The following is a 22,443-nucleotide window of genomic DNA, read 5'->3' on the forward strand; positions in this document are numbered from 1 at the left end:
AGCATCTGTCCTGGGAAGCAGAGTCTTGAAAGGCAGCTGTGCTAGGCCCCGGGGGTTAAAGATGACTGTGGTACAGTCCTTGGGCTCACGGTGCTTGCAGGCTAGTAGACTTTCTTGGTGAATGTTTGCTAAGGGTAGAAGAGAACACGATGATCACGTGTATGTAGGCTCTTCCCCAGACCTCTGCCTGGAGATTGTAGAAAAATATAGGACCACTGGGTCAAATACAGTTTAGAAGACACAAGTTTTGTATGATATGAAGGTTTTTTTTGGCAATTGAGAATTTAAAAAAATTGTCATAAGATTACAGCCGTGGTACATCCTTTATTAATGCAAAAAATATTTCAGTTGGTACAGAGTATATAAAGTAAGAAGTGAATGTTTTCTGTTTTCACACTATTTTTGCAACCTTACAGTTGTTCCTAGTTGGGACAAGTCATATTTTATGCATCTACCATATACTTTAATAAACTTATGGGATGCTTTAAATACTGTGCTGCAACACACCCATTGTGAGTGTATTGCTAGTATCTTTCTGTGTCAGTTCATATTGTTCCACCTCAATTGAAAAAAAAAGCTTCCTAGTTACACTCTTGTACGAGTGTGCCTTAATGTAGGTAACAGGACCTGTGCGCTGGGATGCTGACCACGTGACTTCAGGTAGCTGTTAGTGGAGCAGCAGCCGTGACACCGTGATCCCTTGCCGCTGTCTCTGCTTTGAGTCTGCGAAAGGAATATAGAGATGTTCACAATTTCTTGAAGGAGCTTGTCTCTTCTGCTTTCCTCAATGACTGGTGCATTTGTGGGGGACTTGGTACATTTATGTGCCTGATTTGGTACACAGTCCACTCTGAAAAGGTTTCTGTTGTTCATCCTTATGCAAGTGGAGTGGTTTCTCTGTCTCCCTTAAAATTCTACCTCAAAGTATACATCATTAAGGAGCACATTCTAAACTGATACATAAATCAAGACTTCATGCACATTTCATTTTTGAAAGCATGTTGTAGAATATCAATATATAAACCAGAATTTTATTCTAACCGTTGGGGCTCCTCAGTGGCTGTGAGAATGAAAGGAGTATTCCGCAGGCTTAGGAGCTTCGGGCAACCTTGAGGGGGTTGTTTTTATACCACGATGGTAAGTGGAGTAAGTAGATAGGTATTTTTACAGAGAGATACCATTTCCCCAACCAATACACGGACAGTTTAAGGCTAGTCTTCATGAGGGTTGGAAGTAGTATCTAATTATTTTTGCTTGCAACTTTTAATTCCCTCCAACAGAGTAGTTATTAGTCTTTTATTGGGCACCTTATGACGTGAGAACAGGCAAACCGTGAATGGATTGGTGGGGCAGATGCCTTTGCAAAAAAAAAAGTCCTTAAAACAGTCATGGTGGAGGGATAACATTAGTTCAGGCTTGCTGTCCTGTCTTCCTCAGAGACTGGCTTCCAGTCAACCCTGATGCAGAGCACCAGGGCTGTGATCGCCCAGAGATGAGCCCAGTCAGTCTTAGGCAGATGCGGAGGATTTGCTGTAACTGCCGGGGCCCCTGTCCTCTGGGGAGCATCCAGGCTTCATGTCCTGAACTGAGTCTGGAAATACGCTTCTTGATAGAAGCAGTTACAGCTGATATTTAGTTTTGGTTTAAGTAGTGCACATTTTTAATTGTACTGTTTCTGTTAAGAGCTAAATATGTTTTTTGTGGGCTGCCCTTTTCTCAAGTATTTAATTTGTATGTAAATGGATTATATACGCGCACTCGCGTATTAACCTGTTACTGCTTGAGTTACGTTTGTCTCGTTGCCGTGTGCCTGAGGGTGGCTCCTGTGGGTTTTGCCGTTGCTCCTACTTCCTTGCTGCTTTGCTTTGATTCTGGCTTCCTTCTGGCCCGCCTGGCCTCTTCCCTCTGGCCTTTCTTCCTGCTGACCTAGTGGCTAGATGAAAACCATGATGGGATGTACCTGCTGCAGAGGGAGGGAGGGAAATGTCCCAGCTCCCAGCTCCATTATTAAACCTGGCAGGTTAAAAGAAGAAATGCCAGTTCTTCCAGAAGCGTCAAAGTGTATCTTGTAGTCTCAGTATGAGAAAAAGCTTTCCATTTAGAAAAACCCTCTGGCTCTAGAGCCTGCCTGCCCTGAACCCGCCGCCGAGGAGTCTGTGGCGGTTTCGGTGCTTTTCCCAGTGCCTCTAGAAACCTGCAGGAGCATGGTGGGGAGAGGTCGTCAGAGTTGTCAGCGCGTGTGTGCGTGTGTGTGTGCACACTGACCCCTGCCTCCCTCAGAATAGCCACAGAGACATAAATCCTAATTGTTGTATGTTGCTCTGTGGGATTTGAAAGTATTTTATAAGTTCTGGTTATGTGAGGGCTTCTTGGAATCAGGGTTTTATCTCGTGGTGATCACTTCACCGGTTGCTGAAGTGTGGGATGCTGGGCCTGCTTCCCAGCTGTTGCTCCGTTTCCTCCAGCCCCTGCTCAGCCTTCATGTCTCTCCTCCCCAGAGATAACAGCTCACACGTAGTGCAGCCACTTGAGTTCTCAAAACGTTCTCTTCCCCCCATAACTTTTATTTAGTTTCCTGTGTCATTTGCCCTAATTTTGTAAGCCAGTCTGCTTGCTTTTGGGCTGTGTGTAGGGGAGTATAAACTAATTTTAGGGCATGGTGTGAAAATAGTATTTGCATTATCACTGTTTAATGTTTTTTCCTTTTTTTTTTTTTATTAGGCAAGAAAAAGTCATATTTCCCACGTTGTTCATGGGTAACTGAACTTGTTTGCTGTGCTCTTTTATTCTTAATCATGGTGCGTGGTGGAAGACACATTAACACTGACAAACTGGTTTTTACTAACTGCATGGGGCTGACTCTGCTTTAATCAGCTTGCAGCCCGTGAGTGAGCTGTCCAGTTCCTGTTGGGTTGGACTGTAAACCATTATTGGTTCAGCTGGTGCAAAACAAAAGCGATCTAGTAGTAATGGGCCTGGTGGTTGTGAGGAGCAGGCTCAGTGGTCTTCCCGACACTGGGAGGGCACTGTTGGGGTGACGCCACAGTCCGGGGGGCGGGGTCAGGGGTCACTGCCAGCCCTGGGACCACACCTGACTGCCTCCATGGGCCTGGCGTTCTTCAGTTTCCCAGTGTCCCCTCTCTTGAAGCGGCGCTAATGATAATGGACTCTTGCTGTGGGGCTCTCTTCCCACCCTCAGGCTTGTCTCCCCACAGCACACTGGGGTGGTTGTAGGGGGCAGGGGCATAAGGTCCGCCTTACTTCCGGGGAGCGCACGTTTCAGTGTGCAGAGCCCGGGCTGAGGACGAGCTGCGCCGAGCTTCCGTTCATGCATCTGACCAGGGGGACTGGGGTCCGGAGTGTGCCTGCTCTCCTGAGTTAGCTCTAGCCCACTCCTCCTTTTCTTTACTGCCCTCCCGGGTGTCCCTGTCCTTGCTGCTTTGTCAGATTCAGTCCGTCCCCAAGCTTTATCTCTGTTGCCTGACCGGCTCCTAAACGTGCGTTGGTTCTTCCCCTCTCTCACTTTGCTTTTTGCCATTTACAGCTGACTTAGTTCCTTGTCTGAGCTGGAGTCTCTGTCTTTCAGACTCCTTAACTAAATTTTGGTGGTAAGATCATGAAACTTCATGGCTTCTGGAACCTTTTTTACCTAGGTGGTTCCCAGGTCTGTATCTCCACCCTGGCCCGTTCTTTCTCCTCTCGGTCCTGTGTTGTCCACTGGGGCATTTCCGTTTGGCTCTTTTGCTGCTCCCTGAAACCAGATGAGCTGAGTATGGAGGTGTTTCTTCCCTTGGAAACCTTCCCTCCTTGCGCAGCTTTGCAGGCCTGGGAGGGGCCTCCCCACACTGACAGCTGACCTGTGGGGTCAGCTTCCTCCTTCCTCCTGGTCCTTTACTTCCTACTTCTTGGCTCAGAGAGAGGTGCTAGGTGACACCCGCTGGATTGTTTTCTCTCTCCTCCACCCAGCTTTCACATCAAGAATTCCATTTCCATCCACACAGAGAACTTACTTACCTGGTTTCTTCTTTCCCTTTGTGTTCTGGATTGCACTGCTTATTTTCCCCATTAGAGCTGACTTGCGTTGCGAGCACCAGAGTGGTTGCTCACTGGAGCCTGTCAGGTGTCCTTGGGCAGGAGAAGACGGGGAGGATAATGGCCTGGGCATCTGGGGGCAGTTGTGGGCCCGGCTTCCCCATTGACAGGCTCATGGGGTGAGCTCAGGTGAATGGCGGGACCTTCTCTTGCTTTTGTTTCCTTAGTGTCGTAACGATGAGGAGGAACTTGGCACTCCTTAAACGTCCATCTAAGCTTGAAAATTCGGGAATCTCAGCCCTAAGCCTTGCCTATGGAGCCATCCTCACGTTTGCTCCTTTTGCACGCCCCTTGGAACGTGTGCCAAGTTCTTGGCACTCAGCAGTGCTCCCTTTCTGCTGAGTTTCGGGGACGGTCTGTAGTTACAACTTGTGCTGCCTGCTGCCCTGCTCTGTGAGGCTGGTAATCTGGTGTTCACGTTTCCAGCTGAAGCTCTTTGTGAGGCCTGCCTAGTTCTCCCTGAGGTTCTAGGAGGAGCAGGATCGGGGCTCTGGGACCAGCCAGCCAGATGACAGATGGACTTATTATGCGGGGGCTCCAGTGGCATATAGGGTGTGGCCCCTGCCCGCAGAAGAGGCACAGGCCCATAGCACTGGCAGGACGGGGAGGATGATTTAAAGCTTTCAAATGTGATGAGGCTCAATGTCAGACCTCCAAAGAGAAAAGGGAAAGTCCTGCTTGTGCATCACTGCGGTGGGAGAATGTCCAACAGGGAGACGCTGCATTTGTCAGAGCCCTGCCTGTCGCTCTTGGCCTTTGTGGGTAGCTTGATTTCCAACCCCAAACCCATTCTCTGAGCTTAGCTTCTTCAGATGTTAACTCTGTTTCATCACAGTAGTCACCGGCCACTTGTCAGGTCTCTTTGTGTGCCTGTTTCTCTGTGAGGTTACCCTCTCCTCGTCAGTGTGGGAAGCCGTCAGCTTGATGGGGAATGTGTCTGCCTTTTTTTTTTTTTTTTTTTTTTTTTTTAAGAGAACCTCTCTCCACGAGTCTATATTCAGCTTCCTGGGCCCCTCTGATGAGTAGGCTGGTGGGGACACTGGTGGGTGTGTGTAGGGCCGTTGGCTGCATCTCCCAGATTTTAGTGGGACACATTTTCCTAGGGACGTTTTCAGTATGGTAGGGCTGCAGTGGCTCCTGAGAGAGGCTCCAGGCCTTGCGCTCACCCCCTCACTGCTTCCTGTGGCTGTGCTGCCTGGTGGCTGGGGCGGGGTGCTGCTCTCCGCCCGGGTGCTGGGGGCCTGGCTGCAGGCTCTTGTGCTGGATGGGGCTGGTGTCTCACAAGTCTGCGAGAAGCCTCCCCATCTGGCTTTGCTTGCTGAACAATTTAAAAAGGTTATTTTTCTCCCCCTTATTAAGATACTCATGTACATTGTAGGAAATTTGGAATAAAATTAAGAAATATAAATTAGTAGATAAAATTTACCCACAACTCAAAGGGAAGAAAAGTAACTATTGTTAAATTTTCTTTCTATAATGTATGTGATTGTGTGTGTGTGTGTCCGTCTGCCTGTCTGTGTTCCCGCACATTCTAGATTTAGCTACGTAGATAGTAATGTCTAGTTATAGGTAAGAGTCTCGAATATATGCTCCTTACCTTTTTTCTTCATGTCATTAAACCTACTTCGGTTACTTGCTGCTTTTTCTACCTAGCATTGATCACAGTCTGAATATTTTCCATGCTACCAAAGAACTCCGTGGAATGTGTTTGAATGGTCACATAATATTTCACTGTTTGGTCATGCCCGTATTTATTTGGCTCGCTCCCTGTTGGCAGACACTCAGACGAGCGCTGTTGGCCTCCACGCCGGTGTGATGAAGTTGCCGAGAAGGGAGCGCACGGTCTCCTCTCCCACACGCACGCAGTCCTCAGGCCTCTAGCCGGCTGCTGCTTTGGCGGTCAGGGTTCTGCTCTGGGCTGGGAAATAGTGTTAGAGAGCAGAAGAATTTCTCTGTGTGTCAAGTGATTTTAAATGACAGTCTCTCTTTCTCTTCCCCTACCCTCCCCTTCTCTGCTCTGGTCACCCCACAGGGCAGTAAACGGCTTTGACCCGGCTCCTCCTCCTCCTGGTCTGGGCTCCTCGCGCCCGTCGTCGGCCCCGGGTATGCTGCCTCTCAGTGTGTGAGTGCCCGGCCTCCAGGTGGGGGCTCCCGCCCTCCTCCAGCTGCCCAGGACACACCCACGCCTCACCCCCCGGTGCCTGGGCCCGGCTCGTGCCCCTCCGCCCGCCTCCTCGCGGCCGGCAGAGGGCAGGCTGCATGCAGTGGCGGCTGCTGGGCCCCGCCCAGCCCCAGGACTCTGCGCGATATCAATACTGGCTATTTTCTCTTCTCGCCGTAGTGCCGTTGGTTTCACATGATTGCACTTTTGTGGGTCACGAGGTGATACGTACGTGTATTACTTGGTCACTGGATGCAGAAGTACCCATTCATCACGCCTCATAGCCCCGCCCCGCTGTGCGGATAGGAGTAGTTGTGTTTAGGACATTGCAGATCTTCTAGCAGCTCTCCCCCAAATCAGGTCGACATGTGCCCTCCCCCTGAGCCCCCACCCAGGCATCTCCAGTGCTCATGATCATGTGTCCCCCTCCTCTACCACTCACAGTTTGGGTCTGTTACTGGCAGAGTCAAGAAGGTCACTGAATTAGGGAACATTTTCTGCACCTTCTGATTTTACTTTAGCGGTTATCATTCCATAGACTTGCCTCCCAGAGCAGCAAGATGCCTGTCTGAGCCCCAGAGAGCAGGAGCTTCCGGGACCGGGGCACACGGGGCCGTGTCCCTGCTATCTCTACTTCCTCATGTGCCTCAGACTTGGGGTTGGGGTGGTGGCAGCCGCCTCGCCGGCTCTCTGGTCCTTCAGTTCAATGACATCTTCAGAGCATCTCGTTTTGTCTTCTGAGGGCCTGTCCCGTTGCGTCAGGAAGGGTTGAGCGGCCTGGTTCCAGGGGCGGCTCTTGTGGCTCCTGGGGGTGGGCAGACTGGAAGTGGTTGGCCCTGTGCATCCTTCGATTACTCATGCTGCGTTTACTGTTTACATTTGTTTTATTGTACATAGGTTTGTAAACATTATCGCCTGAGGTATTTGTATATAACTTGGGCTTTGTAGCTTTTATTTATTCAGAACTCACGTGGCATGTTAATGACTTACGATGGTGCCCTCCTCTGGGCAGCTGTATAGGGTCATCATGTGGTTAAAAAAATACTTCCCCTCAAAAAAATCTTTTAATGTGGAAACAATAAATTTCACAGAAAAAAAAAAAAAAGGATTGAGGTTGCTTTATTGGGTCTCTGCCATCCTGTGAGAGAAGAGCTGGAGTTGCAAAGCCGGGTTCGGATGTCACTTCTGCTCTGATGTGGGACATGTGGATGGATGGACGGCAGCTGTGGAGCAGGGCAGAGGAGAGTCAGGTGGCCTTAGGCGATACCCAGGGTACCAGCGGGCATTCTCATGCTGATCGTTTGTATTTATTTATTTTTTTGTACAATAGTACATAACTTATAGGTACACAATATAGTGACTCACAGTTTTTAAAGGTTATTTTCCATTAACAGTTACCACAAAATACTGGCTGTATTCCCTGTGTTGTATGGTACATTCTTGTAGCTTATTTGTTTCTCTTGGTGCTGATTTCTGCTGTGATTTCCAGGAGCAGCCCGAGAATGGCCCCAGCCCAATGCAGAAATCTAAGAGGAGGGACCTGGACTCGAGGGAGGCAGCTTGCCAAGTCACAGGGTGACTGTGGTGGGTCTGGGAGCTGGTCCTCCAGCGGGGCTGCTTTTCATGACACGTGCTGGGGCTCAGGGATTAGGGGTTCCTCGGTCCTGGGCTTCTCTCCTTATCCCTCAGGTTGATGCTAGGAAGGTGCTGGATGTTGCGTAGCAAGACCCAGGGTGACTGGGCTGGGGGAACAAGTAAACTAGGGGTCTCTATGAATGTGTCAGATTCTGAACATTGCTTATAACAAAGCATAAACGAAGTAGTTTATAGTTTTAAAACTATATGTAAATGAAAAGTGACTCCAGTTCCTAAGTGAGTAAGAAACATGAAGTAGGATACATTGAAAAGGTTTTCTTGTCAGTTAATACATGTGCAGGAACATCTTTGTTAGTTGTTCCTGGAGACTTTGCCATAAGCTGACTCGTGAGAGTCGCTTGCAGTGGTGTGTGTGCCCCAGTTGTGCTGGCTGAGCAGCTGAAAACTCCAGGTGTCGTACTGATGGGCAGCGTCCCTCAGCTGCTTTCCCAGCCAGCGGTGAAGGACTGGATTAGATCAGGGCTTTCAGCTTTCAGCAGACCTCTTTGTTTATGCAGGAACCCCAAATCAAAAACGTAGCAAACCGAGCTCCTCTAGTTACAGCGAGGATGAGTTCTGGAGCTTGAATCCCTGTCCGTGGCTTCCCAGTGGGAGAGGGGTCCCTGCATCCAGGGCCCCACGTGTTATTCACTGGCTGTCCCGACTGCTCTGGGTCCAGGAGAGCCGGGCCAGGTCCGTGAAAGTGCAGCAGTCTGCTGCTGGGTTTACTCTGGGGAGGAGACGCCCATGTATTTTTGTTTTTTTTATAGCTGCAGCAGACCCTGTGAGGAAGCTGGTTGACTCCTTCCGGCCTCTCTGAGCTTTCTGTGTGGATTACAGAGCTTCCCTTGCTTACTATGGGATTACGTCCTGATAAACTCATTCATTGTAAATTGCAAATACCTTAAATTGAAAATGAGTTTGTTACACCTAACCTGTTGAACATCACAGCTTAGCCTTGTCTACCTTAAACGTGCTGGGAATGCTTCCATTTGTCTACAGTTGGGCAAAATCATCTCACACCAAAGCGTGTTTGATAAAAAAAAAGTGTTGATTGTCTCATGTAGTGGATTGAATACTGGACTGAAAGTGGAGAGCGGAATGGTCATCTGGGTGCAGAACGGCTGTCAGTAGTCGCGTGGCTGACCCGGAGCTGCCCTGCCCAGCACTGAGGGGGACTGTACTACCGCCTATTGCTAGCCTGGGAAAAGATTAAAACTTAAAATTCAAAGTATCGTTTCTATTGAATGTGTATCACTTTTGCACCACGGTAAAGTCAAAAAAACCGTAAGTCAAACCATTGTTAAGTCGGTGACCGTCTGTATCTGGTTTAAGACGCTGCTTTGTCCTTGTGCAGATAGACCGTTTGCTACCTGGCTTGACAGGTAATGTGTACAGTTTGCCTGTCCAGCTAAAGATCCTCCCTTAGCCACCTGCCTCTGAGTGGGTTCCTGTCCACAGGCTGCCCGACTGCCAGGTTTGCCCGGCTCTCACTGAAACCTTCAGGCATGAGCCATCCCCAAGCTGGGTCCATATAGTGGTCTCCCCTGCGTGGAGGGGGCTGATCTTCCATGTGGCGAAGGACAGCTTGTCTCCAGGTGTTTTCATCTCACCACCCTTCCCATCCCTTGCTCCTGCAAGGTCCTGCGTAAGTAAGAAGGAGCCAGTGCTCCACTTGCTGTCAGCCGAGTGGCCAGAAGCTGTGCCCCCCCGCCCCCAGGAAGAGCCAGAAGCCACAGCGGGGATGTTGAACCACAAGTGAGGCATGAGAGGACTAGGTGAGGTGACCTTGACCTGAGAGTGGGGTGGGCTGGTTTTGCCGCGGTTAGCCGAGGGGAATGTGGGCCCGGAGTCTAGGTGCCTGGCGGGAGCTCACACGGCTGGTTCGTGGAAAAGCCAGGTTAGGAAAGGAGCTCAGTGTTATTTTCTGCTGTCCTCACCACCTTCCCAAACTCCAGGCCTCGCCGGCCTTGCCTCTGTCTCGTGCCTCAGGAGGTGAGCTGATTTTGAACGATGGGAAGTGGTGAGGGTGCGGGCGGCACAGCCTTTGCAGCAGGAGGACTGTGGCTTGTCCAGCGCTGTGCCTGGTCAGTGTATTGACTCTGCTTCTCTCCGAAGCTGTCCTGGATACGCCGTTAGCATCTCCTGAGAGCCCAGGTGGAAGCTGGCACCTCTGGGGAAGGGAATGTGACTTGGGGTGGAGCAGTGGCTTTAGGGAGCAGCCAGATGCCTCCTGCTTGGCTGCAACTGAGAAGAGCCGGCCGAGCCTCTGGTGGGAACAAGGCCTGAAGGAAGGAGGGGTCCAGGCTGTCAATTGTTTGCACGGTTTGCCTAGAAAGTGCTAAGATAAGCCTTTTCTACATTCTGACTTTTACTTCACAGGTTGTTTTTCTCTTTATTTGCCCCAAAGGTTGAAACAAATTGAGAACATTAGCTGCCTTAAAAATACAGCTGTATTATTTGAGTCTTTCCTAAAAGTGGGACTAGGGGCAGAAGGCATCTTTGTAAATCATCTTCCTATGACTTAGAGCATCTTACTTAAAAACTGGTCCCATGACTGTTAAAAATATGATACATGGGAATACAGTAGCCCTTTTTAAACTTTAATGAAAAACAATCATCTCCAGTAAATATTTGCGTGACATACGTCCTTTATAAGATAGCGCACGTGAAGAGGCAAGTTTGAAAATAGAGCTAAGCTTACAGAGCTGGTGCGGGGGGACCGGGCGGGGCTTGTACCCCGTGAGGCTATGATGTGGAGTCTTGTTTTATCATGCTGTCCGTCTCTACCCGCAGGAGTTGTTAGCATTCCCTGCCAGCTCCAAAGTCTTCACCAAGGGAAGCTGAGCAGAAGTTTCACTTGTTTACCTGTGGGGTGTTTTCTAACCAGGTATCAAGTTTGGTGCCCCAGTTTAAAAATAGAGATCCTGCCTGGGTCATGATTTGCCGGGAGAGGCCCGGGATGAGGGGCTGGGCTGGCAGGACTTGGCCAGAGGTTTTCTGGGACACATGTGGATAAACGGTTATCCCTGTGTGAGGCTCACAGCCCTGTTCCCTGTCAGTAGATGGAGCTGTGAAAAACTGGTTTTTGGTTTAAAAAGAAAAAGTGATTGTTTTAACTGCCCCCCCCCCAACACCCACCAGCAAATCCTACCGTCACCTAGAATTTAGGGGACTAGGTACAGTTACACATACTGGTGTCACTGAAGTATCCTCTGTCAGTCTTGAATCAGTCTAAGTGTGATAAGCAATGTAGTAACAGTGTGATAAAGCATGCTTCACTTTGGGGATGCTGCCCCACGGAGGTGGAACTCACAGCCCCGGCAGCACTGATGTAAGGTCTGCTGGTGGCGGGATGGGACAGTAGCACGAAGCAGGGCTCCCTGCCCTGCTAGGTGACCGAGCCGAGTCATCCTTGGGGGAATTAAGAAATGCAGACTCCCCCCGATTCCATCCCAGCACTGGCCTAGTGAGGCGAGTACTGTACTTCCTAGAATCTTAAACACCAGCAATTATTAAACACACCTTTAATGGTGTAAACCATTAAAAACGTGCCAATTAGAACGATGAGAACGCTTATTTAAGACTTTATGAGTTCTTCTAGGCTTCTTTATACAATTTCATATCACACTTAATTTATATACAAAAAGGAGTGTGAGAGAGTCCTGAAACTTCACGTTGTGATTTTGACATTCTGAACCGTGCTTTGACCCAGAGCGGTCCTTGTCCGTGTTTCCCCACGTTGCCCCCTGCGCCGCGCTGAGCACGGGCGATGCGGCACGTCTGAAACGCATGTTCCGCGGTTGGCTCCGGAATTCCTTCTAAGCTGCTGGTACCCATTCTACAGGCTCTGACGCTGGGCTCTGCTGCCCTTACCAGTAGTCAGGCAGTGAGGACCACATCACAGCTGCCACCTCCCGACGGTGATTGTGAGGCACACGCGTTTACACTTGAGAACAGGGGCATCTTAGCCTCTGTGCGGTGTGGTCCTTTGAAGGAGGCAGTGCTCTGCTTGGGTGTCAGTCAGACCTGGTGTTTAATAGTCTGATTATGTCACGTTACATCTTGAATAAGGCTTCATGACATCCAGTTAGTGGGGATGGAGTCCATTATTGGGTTACTTTGAAAAAATAAACAGACCTCACTGCTGTGATGAGTCACAACCGAATTTGTGGTTTCGGTAAGGGTTGAAGGGTGGTCACACTTTCTGCATATGGTGCACAGGCCCTGCAGGGACAGGTAGCATCGTCCTTGGAAACTGGCATCATCGCGTCGGCATACCCTTACCCGTAGTTTCATGAGATTTCTGACAAGAATTGTATGAGACACTTCACATAATTTGCTAGATTCCCAAACGACAGGTGGCTACACGAGGAAGTGGACTGCCTGGCCGGTCCTGACAGCTGGCCCGGGACACAGCATCCTAGCAAACGCTCAGGGCTTGGGAAAGCTCTTGGTGCAGGTGCTGTCCCTTCCGGAGTGACTGGGCAGCCCTTATGGATGGGGACTCCCCTCTGGTCTCAGCCACAGGCTTCGCTCAGACCTGCCTGAACGAGGCGGAGGGGAGCCATCCTCTCCACCTCCTAGACTCCAACCTACGGCCTGTTGTGACTGGATTTTTTTTTTTTCTAAGGGAGTAGGGCAGGAAGTGGTGTGGTTCCTTGAGTCTGACAACTGTCAGCTCTTTTCTTCCCCAGTCTTGATACAGACCTGGTTGTTATAGCAACATCGGCAACATTCCTGAAGGAGGAAGGAGCCGTGGGGCAGTTGTACCCAGAGCCATGGGGAAGGCTGGTTTTAAGAATTTGGTCTTCCAGCTCATTTTACCTTAGTTGGGGCTTCCAGGGATGGGGAAGGTGGTGACAGAAAGGAAATGTGTCAGAATACCCAGGACAGTCAAGCTGGGAATAGGTGTTATCCCTGCCAAAGGAATTTTAAAGAATTCTTTAGAATGTCTGTCTGCACTGAAAAGAGCAGCAGCCCTGTGGCAGGGGCGGGCAGAGCATTTGGTGTGTGTGACGGCTCCGAGTTAAAACCCCAGCAGAGTTCATCTAAACTTCATCTCCAAAGAAGGATAAAGTAAGGCTTTCCCATATCTTGCCTGAACCCCTCCCCACGATGGCCCCCACTCCTGCGGGGTGAGAGCTGGCCAGCTGCTTTGAGTCTGACACGTGTGCTCAGACCCCAGCTCCCACCTGCTGTCCTGCTTTAAATGCCCAGCTGAGGCTTTACAGACCACTTAGACCACGAGGTGGTGGCTTGTTTAGTGAAGAACGGTCCCTTCTAGTTAGCATCTTTGTGGAATCAGGAATTGGACTGTTTCTCCTGATAGGCGGAGTAGTTGGGAAACTGACATTAACACCGGTTAAACCTTTATTATGTAAACCATTAAAAATGTGCCAATTAGAACTATGAAGATTCTAGGAAGTACAGTACTTGCCTCACTAGACCAGTGCTGGGATGGAATCTGGGGGAACCTGCAGTTCTTAATTCCCCCAAGGATGACTCTGCTCGGTCACCCGGCAGGGCAGGGAGCCCTCGCTTCCTTCCCCAGCAGGGAAGGATTCTTTTTGAGAAAAACAAGCCTCTGGCTTCCACAAACCTCTGGATCAAGATACTGAATGCAAGGGTGAGAACACACAAGACCCGGTAAGTGCAACTCACCCTTTTCCTCCCGTGGTCATGACACAGAGGGAAGGGAGCACCTGTGCCCATTTCTCACCTCCCACAACTGCCACGCAGCCTGGGAATATACTTCAGCCCACCTGAACAGCCGCACCTGGCGTATCCTGGAACACCCCCAGCCGTGTGTGTGTGTGTGTGTGTGTGTGTGTGTGTGTGTGTGTGCGCGTGCGTGTGCGTGTGCGTACCTCTCAGATTTCCCTCCAGCCTATCCTCACCAGCCCGCAGCTGCCCTTGGAGCTCACCACTGAGTCCTCCCGAAGCATTTTCAGTGTGCATCCTGCCTGTAAATGTAACCTGCAACTTCTTGGACCTCTTAAAATACTCTAACCCAGGGATGAGCTTCATTTGTTGGTGACCGAAACCCTCACGGCTTTGTCCTGCACCCTGGATGGCTCCTTCTCCATTAACAGTTGGGTCTCCAGCCCCAGCGGCCCTTTCCTGCCGGATGCAGCTGCGCGTTGAGGCCCCTGTAGCTGAGACTGTCCAAAGCAGCAGCCCGTCACCTGACAGTTTCTGGGCATGCAGTGCCCTCAGAAAAAGCAGGCCTGGCTGGCAGCATTTTATGTCTATGTAGCATCCAACCTCCGATGAGCTCACAGGTAGGAAATCAAGAACAGAAGGTGAGAAAACAGATTTCACGTTCACATGATTATTCTTGTTTATTGAGGTCTGTTTATTCTCAACGGGTGCTTTTTCCTCCAAGTAAACAGAGCAGGCGTAAATATCTATAATGAATAAATTTATTGTCTTACAAAAATCATTGTCTAGAAATATGGGAATACAAGAAAAGATATTTGCAGTCAGGTGTCTGGTGGTCAACAGCCAGTACAATTCATAAAGGGGGAAAATCAAAGATTCCAAACCCACATGACAAATTCTTCCTAACAGATGTTAAAGCTTTTAACCCAAAAGGTTTGTGTTTTCAAGCACGTTGCAGAGGATCAAGGATTTATAATTAACACTGATTCATTGTCACTGAATGTTTGTAATACCACTTGGACTAGAGAGGTACATGATATGAAGCACAGTTAAAACTTAATACATTAAATTGTTACAGAGGCAAATAATATATTTAACATTGTCTTAGTACTGTAGTGTCTAAGGCACTTTCTGTAATGTCAGTTTGATTAACTACCAACCCAAAACAGAATGCTAAATGTTCACTGTAACACTGTCCCAAGGGGAGAGAAAGGAGAAATGAAGGAGTCACACCCACTGGCATCTCAACATTCAGGCAGGTGGCACCTGTTCTCGAGGTTCTGTCAACCTCGCCGACAAACGTGGAACAAGTCTCGGACACAAAACCAATATTCCCATTTTGGGCTCAAAGCAGCGGCTGAATTTGCAAGGTCAGCATGAGAGCCTGGCGGGGAGGGAGGCTACCCCTGACTTCGGCGGCGGGGGGTGGGGGGGGAGAGGGCGCCCGCAGTAGCTGCTCACTCTGGAAGCAGCCTCAGGAGGCCATCCAGAAGTCAAGGTGACAGCTACGCCCCGCCGCCCCAGTGGCATCGCGGCCACTGTCCTTTCTATGCACAGACCGGCCCTGGCCAAGGACAGTTTACGTGAAGAGGTTCGGGAACACCGCGACTTGAGGGAGATGGATGCAGCTTCCCCTGATCCACCCCCCACGCCAGTCTCTCCAAGCCCCTTTCACAGTTTGCTCACCAAAATAGTGTTGATCGTTATCTGAAGGAGATGAGAGCTGCAAGTGCAGTTTAGGTTCCACAATGTTCTAAGAGACTCGATGTGGCTGACGTGGCGGCAGGGGCCACGTGCACACAGAACTAAGGTAGCTGTCCGGACGACAGAGCATGCAGAGCGACTGGGCAGCAACCGCGGGGCTGCCCACAACCCAGCGACTGGCAGCGGGTCTGGAGTTCATCTGAAAAAGGTTCTTTTCTTAATTTGTATTAGAAAATGGTCTCTTGATGGATATGTGGAAAATAGATGCAATGATGAGACGATCTGTTTACTATGTGTATGTTTAGTGTACGTATATATATATAAAAAGGGGAGCAATTGTACCTAAGTCTGAAGCAGGATACAGTATGTGTGGGCGGCAAGGCCTTAAGACACAGTTGCTCTCAGGAAGGAATCCGCCGTCCGCCAGGTCCCCGGATCCGCAGGAGGCCCCGAGGCAGTGGCGCCGGGTGAGTTCCTGCGTGTCCCGCTGTAGCGCCTCCCCCGGCCTCCGTGGACCTACTCTGACTGGGGCGGCTGCGTCTCGTTGACATCACTGGTCTTACTTTCTGTGTCGTCGTCTGACAGCTCCAGGGACGCGCCCTCAATGTGCAGCTGGCGCCGGCCGGATCGGCTGGAGAAGCTGATGGGGCCACCTCGCCTGGAGAGAGCAAAGCAGGCAGGTGTGTGGGCTCGTCCCCAAGAACACGGGGCCGGCTGTTCAACCACTTGATGACTCAAAACTTCCACGCCTTCCTCAGGACACATAGCTGGGGTGCAGACGATCAGGAACAGGTCTGTGCTTCCCCCCAACCCTGCTACCTGCCTGCGGAGCGTTACCCTGGCTGAGGCAGCAACGCCGCGCAGGAGGCTCCTGGAGAGCTGGGGGGTGGCTGGACTCGGCTTGCTGCCGCCGGTGACACAGGGAGGAAAGCTCTGACCTGCTAACCCCGGGCTGGCCTGTCTCTAAAGGGTGGACGTTAAATTCTCTACATAGGCTTTGTGGGACACTTAAGGTCCCCACTGCACATTCTTGTTTTCTTCCAACCTTTATGAATGTCAGCACCATTCTTAGCTCACTGGCTGTACAAAAGCAGGGCCCGGGCAGGTTTAGCCTTGGCTCCCTGTGTTCCGCCCACTCCCCGGTGCACGTCAAACCCAGTGTGGGGAGATGGGAGGAGGGTTGGAGGCTGGGACCCCTCCTCAGAAGGGACAGGGACATGGCACACCTCTGGCCAGGTGCTCAGGCCTGGCACCGTGTACTCCTACAGCCACCAGTGAAAGCCAGTGCCCCCCACTTCTGCTCAAGGACTGCTAATGGTCAGAGATCCCGAGTGGGTGAACGAGCAAGAACCAGGAGCGGTACGTGGACCTAAGGAAACCACAGACGTGGCTGTCGGCAAGCTCTGGGCCTCCGTGCTCACTCACCTCAGCCGGTTCTTCAGGGTGCTGACCTCGCGGCTCAGGCCCTCGTTGGCCTCGGTGGCGTCATCCAGTTCCCGCTGGAGTTTGCGCCGAGACGCATTGGCACGTGTGGCTTCTTCTTCTGCCTCCTCTAGCTGCCGTTTGAGCTGCTTCATCCTGGCGTTGGCCTTCTCCATCTGGGGGAGTTACACGAACCAAGTCATTCCAAACTGGGGAATCCAAATTTGGCATCGCAGCGTCCTGAGTGTGATCTCAGATCCCTGCCCAGCTCAGCCGTGTGAGCACATGCAGGTACACACGAGTGTGCACTGACACACTCCCCAGACGGGGGCCTGGATGGAAGGAGGCCTTCTCATCAGCCTGCCATTCTCAGCAAAGCCAGTGTCTACACAGCAAATTATGCTAAAGGAAATATTTAAAAAAAACTTGAAAACCCTATCTCCAGCCTTGATTTTTCTGTGGAAAAATGACAGCGTAGAATCTTCGCACGAGCGACCTATGGGATTGTGAAAGGGGACTGCTATTCTCACAAAACGCACGTGGACGGCCTCCAACCCCAGGAGATGGTACATTCATTGAACACCTCCTTTCAACATGGGTATGTCAACATTATATTTTGATTCAAGTACAAAGCCACTCTGGAAGACCTGACGTGAGGACTCAGCCTGCCCCCTGGATCACTCACTCCTGAGCCATACGGAGACTGGCCAGTGCCCTTCAGGCCCAGCTCATGCCCACCCAGAACTGCCCTCGGGTTGCTAGGCCCTGAGTGTGGGGGTCGTAAGGAAGGCTGGGTGTCTGACTGGAGCAGGGGAGAAAAAGGGGGGTGTCTGGGCCAAAGGCAGTGGATCCTCAGCTCCACCCCCGGCGGCAGGTCTCAGGAAAGCCAGCAGGAAAGCACAGCCCTCCAGGCTGGAGCCAATGCAGAGCTGACCACAGTCCGAAGTCCTAGCAGAACAGGCCCTTGATACTGAGAAAACAGGTGCCTGGACACAGATGAGGAAGGCCACTTGGGTCCTACATGCATTCCTCTTCCCAGCCAGTATTAAGCGACTGCCCACTGTACCCAGGGACTAGTCAAGCATTCAAGAGATGACAGTGCGTGAAACAGGCAGAAATTTGCGCTCATGAAGCGTCCATACTGGTGGAAGAAACTCAGATGCTAACTAAGACTCAGTTCAGACCTCACACTTACAGCCCTGGGACCTGCTCTCGCCCACCCCTCCTCTGTGTCTCGGGGGCACTTGGGAGGGCTTGAGGGGCGGGCTGTGTCCTAATCACCCCTGTATCCCTAGCACCCGGGAGCGCCTGGCAGGAACAAGGAAGATTTGTTGATTTGTTGAAACATTCATATAGCTCTTCCTAATTCACCTGGTCACATGGCAACAGTTGGCCGGTGCTGCCTGTCTCCTGGCGACGGCATCTAAGGCGGAAGCCGCGCTCAGCCTGCCCGCCCCGTCCCTCACCTGCTCTTTGTACTGGTCCGCGTGTCGACGCTCGTCTTCAACCTGCATGAAGATTTCCTTCAGCTTCTTCTCAGTGCGACGCACTAGTTTGTTGGCGGCTGCTCTTTCCCTACGGAAGTCACCAGGATGTTAGTTCTCACGGTTCTTGAAGTGACAATCTGAATGGGGAACGCATTAAGTCTTTTTTTCTCTGGGAAATGATACGTGTTTGAGTGCTTTCCAGGACTTCTGTATCCAGAATGTCATCATGGCCAGCGTGGCCCAGAAACTTCTCCCTTCTGGTCAAGCTACAGATTGCCTTTAATGTATTCTAACGCTGACAGGTAGAGAAAATGTACTATTTTCCCACACAGGTATTAATCACTTTAGTGATTTTTCAAAGATCAAATGCCACTTGTACTGAGTGTAGACTTTTTGAAGGCAAATCCTTAGTTGGTTACTCTAATCACCTAACTTTTTAGCCTGGAAAACAAAACAGAATTTATTAAGAGATCATTTCAATGTAAAATTTACTGACAACCTACTAAGATGCTAGAGGACAGAGCAGCTAACACCGGAACCACCCCGCAGCCCCCACATTTTAGTTAGGAGTCAAACAAATCACCATGTTTCTAGACTAGCCTCCACTCTCCCACATGGAGAGGTAACTTGTCTGGAGAGCTCCATTGAAAACAGAAAAGTTCTCTTGCTCCTTCACAAATGTTATGCAAAAGTGGACAGGGATGGAGTCAGCGGAAAGGGCAAGCCACGTTAATTACAACTAACAGCAAACAAACCCTGAGTTGTTTTGAGCGCAGTGGGAAGTCCGGGATGCTGGGCTGGGAGGATGTCACTGCCGGGCCCCGAGCTCCCCAACAAGAGGGTGAAGCTGGAGGTCAGCTCTAGCTCTGGTAGTCTGTGACGCGACTCTAACAGCTTAGTAATGTCTGCTGAAAATTGCATTGTGCAAGTCCTCATAAATTTCAGAATGTTTACTACAACAGAATGGAAATTGTTAAGCAATCCCTTCCTATGGGAGCAGAAGAGCTTTTATTTTTGTCACATTGCATTTTTCTCTGCCAACAAATTGCAGCATTTCACGTGATGCCACCAACTTGGGTAATGGACTTTGGGTAGATGTAAACTGTGGCACCAGAAAATCATGAGGCACAGCTGACTAGCCCTCAGCTGAGTCCAGGAAGAGCGGACAGGCGAGTCCAGCCTTCCCTGAGGGCTCACACCAACTAGTCTCTGATTACGTGTGTCCTTGTCATCTCTGACTCACAGGTTGAGCCCCAGACCTGGTCTGGTAGCAGAGATGCAGTAAAAACCTCTCTTTGGTTTATGGCAGCAAAAAGCTCTTACTTGGCTTCCTGCTCAAGCTGCTCCTCCAGCTGGCCAATCTTGGCTTCCAGGGCCGAGATGGTAGCCTTGAACTTGGACTTGACAGCGCCCTCCAGCTCCTGCAGCTTGGCCTTCAGCTCCTTGTTCTGCCGCTCCAGCTGCTGGCGCGCGTTGTCGCTCTTCTGGGCGGCACTGCGCTCGGCCGCCAGCTCTGTGTTCAGCGTGTCCACCTGGGGAGCGGAGTCGGGTTACTGGTGCTGGGGGGGTGGGGGGGGTGCACAGCCCCCCACCCCCTGCTCCGGGGCCGCCGGCGCGCGCCCACCTGCAGCGTGGTCTTGCGGAAGCGGTCATTGAGCAGCTCCATGTTGCTCTGCTCCTCCTCCAGCTCCTCCTCCAGCTGCGCGATTCGGGCCTCCAGACGCCGCTTTTCATCCAGCAGTGCGGACCTGCCGGGGCCGGGAGGAGACAGCTCAAAACTGGGCTGCATGACATGGGGCAACTTGCGGAGGGCACCTCTGCCCAGCCTGCTGCTAGGAACCGAGCAGCATTCTTGATTTTTCTCTTTCCCCTACACCCACCCGCCAACCCACCGTGTCCTGCCTCATCTCCACAGATGGCAGCCAGTGTCAGCGATAAAAGTGCAAAAAGATCCTGGTATCCCTGGCTTGAACTACTGGTTTTCCAATGCCTTGAGATAAAATGCCAACTCCTCCTCATGGCATGCTAGAAAATGACCATGATGAATCCTCAGTACAGTAATTACATGGAGAAAGCAACCTCTTAATAGGGGAAAAAATGGCTTTTAATGAAAAACGCATTCAGAGGAAGGTAAGTCTAAGGAATCCTCTCGTCAAATCTAGTGAATTTGAAAGTGAGGACTTGTGCTGCAAGGCTGTCCACCCCATGGAAACCGGTGCGTTCTGAGTGTATTTCTTTCATGCCTGCTGCGGGCGTGACTGGCCCTGGGAGGTGTGACCTGCCTGGGTGGTGCAGGCCACCTGGAGCTCTGCAGCTTGTGCTCATCTTCCCAGACTTTGAACAAATGAGCAGACCAAACGCCGACTCCTAGATGGCAGACGACCACCACGGCCGGCTCAGTGTAGTGGGCGTGCCTCGCGGGGGTGGGCCATGGGCACCCGAGACGCCCGCTCCTTCCCACCCGCTGCTGCCGGAGACTCACTTGCCAGAGGCGCTGTTGGCGATCTCATCTGCCAGCTCGTCCCTCTCCTGCTCGGCGTGGCGGCGGGCTCGCTCAGACGAGGCAAGTTCCTAAACAAGCTCAGACTGTGATTTAAGCTCTGGCTGTTAACAGTTTCCTCAAACATGAAATCTGGCAGCACCTCTAGGCCACTGCCACCTTGCTCCAGGCATTTTAAATGTGCCACAAATTGCAATTAGATTTAAGAAATTACTAATCGACTTCTCTGTCTTTGCCAGGCAGAGCAGTATCAAAGTGTGACCAGTTTGCTTGCTGAACTGAAGCAATGAGAAATTGAGGCTACAGAGGTACTAAAATATACTTATTTGATCTTAGAAAAATTTTATGGGCAAATATTTGTTGAACAAATAGATGAATAAGTAAACAAACCTCCTGCAATTGAAGGATTTCTGCTTCTAGACTCTTCAGTTTCTTTTCACTCTCTTTGGACTGAGCAAAAATCTCATCCCGGGATGCACGAGCTTCTTCTAATTCACGCTGGTAGTCCTTCATCTGAGCCTGAGATTCAATAGGAAAAAGGTTTTGGGGTAGAGTTCATTCTTAGTTTTTAAACATACGATATTTTTTCCGGATTATAAAATATGCATATATAGCTATATGGAAGTGACAAATATCATAAGATAACATTCAGACCAATATCTCTCATGAATATAGATGCAAAAATCCTCAACGAAACAGTAACCAATTGAATCCATCAAAGCTGAGTTGTAATACACTGTGTATATTTATATACTATTATATCCCACCATACAAGTGGGATTTATGTGAGGAGCCCAAGATTGGTTTGATATCCCAAAATGAATTAATATAACCATATGATCATCTCAAATGTAGAAGAAACATTTGACAAAATCTAACACCCTTTCAATATAAAAACCCTCAATAAGCTGAAGCAGATTCCTCAACTCTGGTAAAGGGCATCAATGAACAGCAGACAGCTAATATCATACTGAACAGTCAAAGACTTCCCCCCCAGGATCAGCAGTGAGATGGGGACATCTGACCTTGCTTCTTGCGTTTAACATTGTAACAGAGAGTCTACTCAAAGCAACTAGGCCAAGACCAAGAAAAAGGACATCCAGATTGGAGAAGAAGAAATAAAACCAGGTCCAATTGCAGATGATATGGCCTTGTATACAGAAAACCTTAAGGAATCCACTAAAAACCATTAGAACTAATAAACAAGTTCAGTGAAGTTGCAGCTGAGAAGATCAATATACAGTCAGCCCTCTGTATCTGTGGGTTCCCCATCTGTTGTTTTCAACCAACAGTGGATCAAAAATATTCAGGGAAAAAAAAATTCCCAGAAATTTCCAAAAATAAAACTTGAATTTGCCACACGGGCAACTATTTATATATCATTTACATTGTATTAGTATTATAAGTAATCTAGAGATGACGTAAAGTATACAGGAGGATGTACATAGGTTATATGCAGATACTATACCATTTTATATAAGGGAAGTTTAGCATCCAAGGATTTTGGTATCCACGGGTGGTGGTGGTGGGGTGGTCCTGGATTCAATCACCCATGGACACCAAGGGATGACTGTACAAAAGTCCATTATATTTCTGTATACTAACTATAAACATTCCAAATATCAACAAAGCAGTTACACTAGCATCGAAGAGGATAAAATTTAGCTCAAGAAGTATAAGATGTGTACACCAAGAACTATAAAACAAAACATCATAAAAAATTAAAGAATAGCTAAATAAATATAATGATAGCCATGTTCATGGACTGGAAAAATGAA

At 49.9% G+C, this 22,443-nt stretch overlaps 2 protein-coding genes across 12 annotated transcripts in view; one reads left to right on the forward strand and one right to left on the reverse strand.

Annotated features, from left to right (window-relative positions):
• Positions 1-9,119, forward strand: part of NDEL1 (nudE neurodevelopment protein 1 like 1) — a 46,038-nt gene extending 36,919 nt beyond the window's left edge. For 4 of the 6 annotated variants that reach the window (XM_064495249.1, XM_031467653.2, XM_031467652.2 and 1 more), the window contains one exon: positions 6,125-9,119. In XM_064495249.1, the coding sequence (XP_064351319.1) occupies positions 6,125-6,142 (18 nt within the window). In that variant the 3' untranslated portion in view covers positions 6,143-9,119. Of the gene's footprint in view, positions 1-2,721; positions 2,799-6,124 lie in introns of all 6 variants that reach the window. The other 2 variants (XM_064495247.1, XM_064495248.1) reach the window with 2 other exon arrangements.
• A 5,176-nt stretch (positions 9,120-14,295) lies between these two features.
• Positions 14,296-22,443, reverse strand: part of MYH10 (myosin heavy chain 10) — a 118,776-nt gene continuing 110,628 nt past the window's right edge. For all 6 annotated transcript variants that reach the window (XM_064495243.1, XM_031467645.2, XM_064495244.1 and 3 more), the window contains 7 exons: positions 21,056-21,184; positions 20,648-20,736; positions 19,790-19,913; positions 19,489-19,697; positions 18,145-18,253; positions 16,682-16,854; positions 14,296-15,914 (listed from right to left, as the gene is read on the reverse strand). In XM_064495243.1, coding sequence (XP_064351313.1) covers positions 15,773-15,914; positions 16,682-16,854; positions 18,145-18,253; positions 19,489-19,697; positions 19,790-19,913; positions 20,648-20,736; positions 21,056-21,184 — 975 coding nt within the window. In that variant the 3' untranslated portion in view covers positions 14,296-15,772. The remainder of the gene's footprint in view (positions 15,915-16,681; positions 16,855-18,144; positions 18,254-19,488; positions 19,698-19,789; positions 19,914-20,647; positions 20,737-21,055; positions 21,185-22,443) is intronic.

The sequence above is a fragment of the Camelus dromedarius genome, chromosome 16, assembly GCF_036321535.1.
Source record: "Camelus dromedarius isolate mCamDro1 chromosome 16, mCamDro1.pat, whole genome shotgun sequence".
NCBI lineage: Eukaryota > Metazoa > Chordata > Mammalia > Artiodactyla > Camelidae > Camelus > Camelus dromedarius.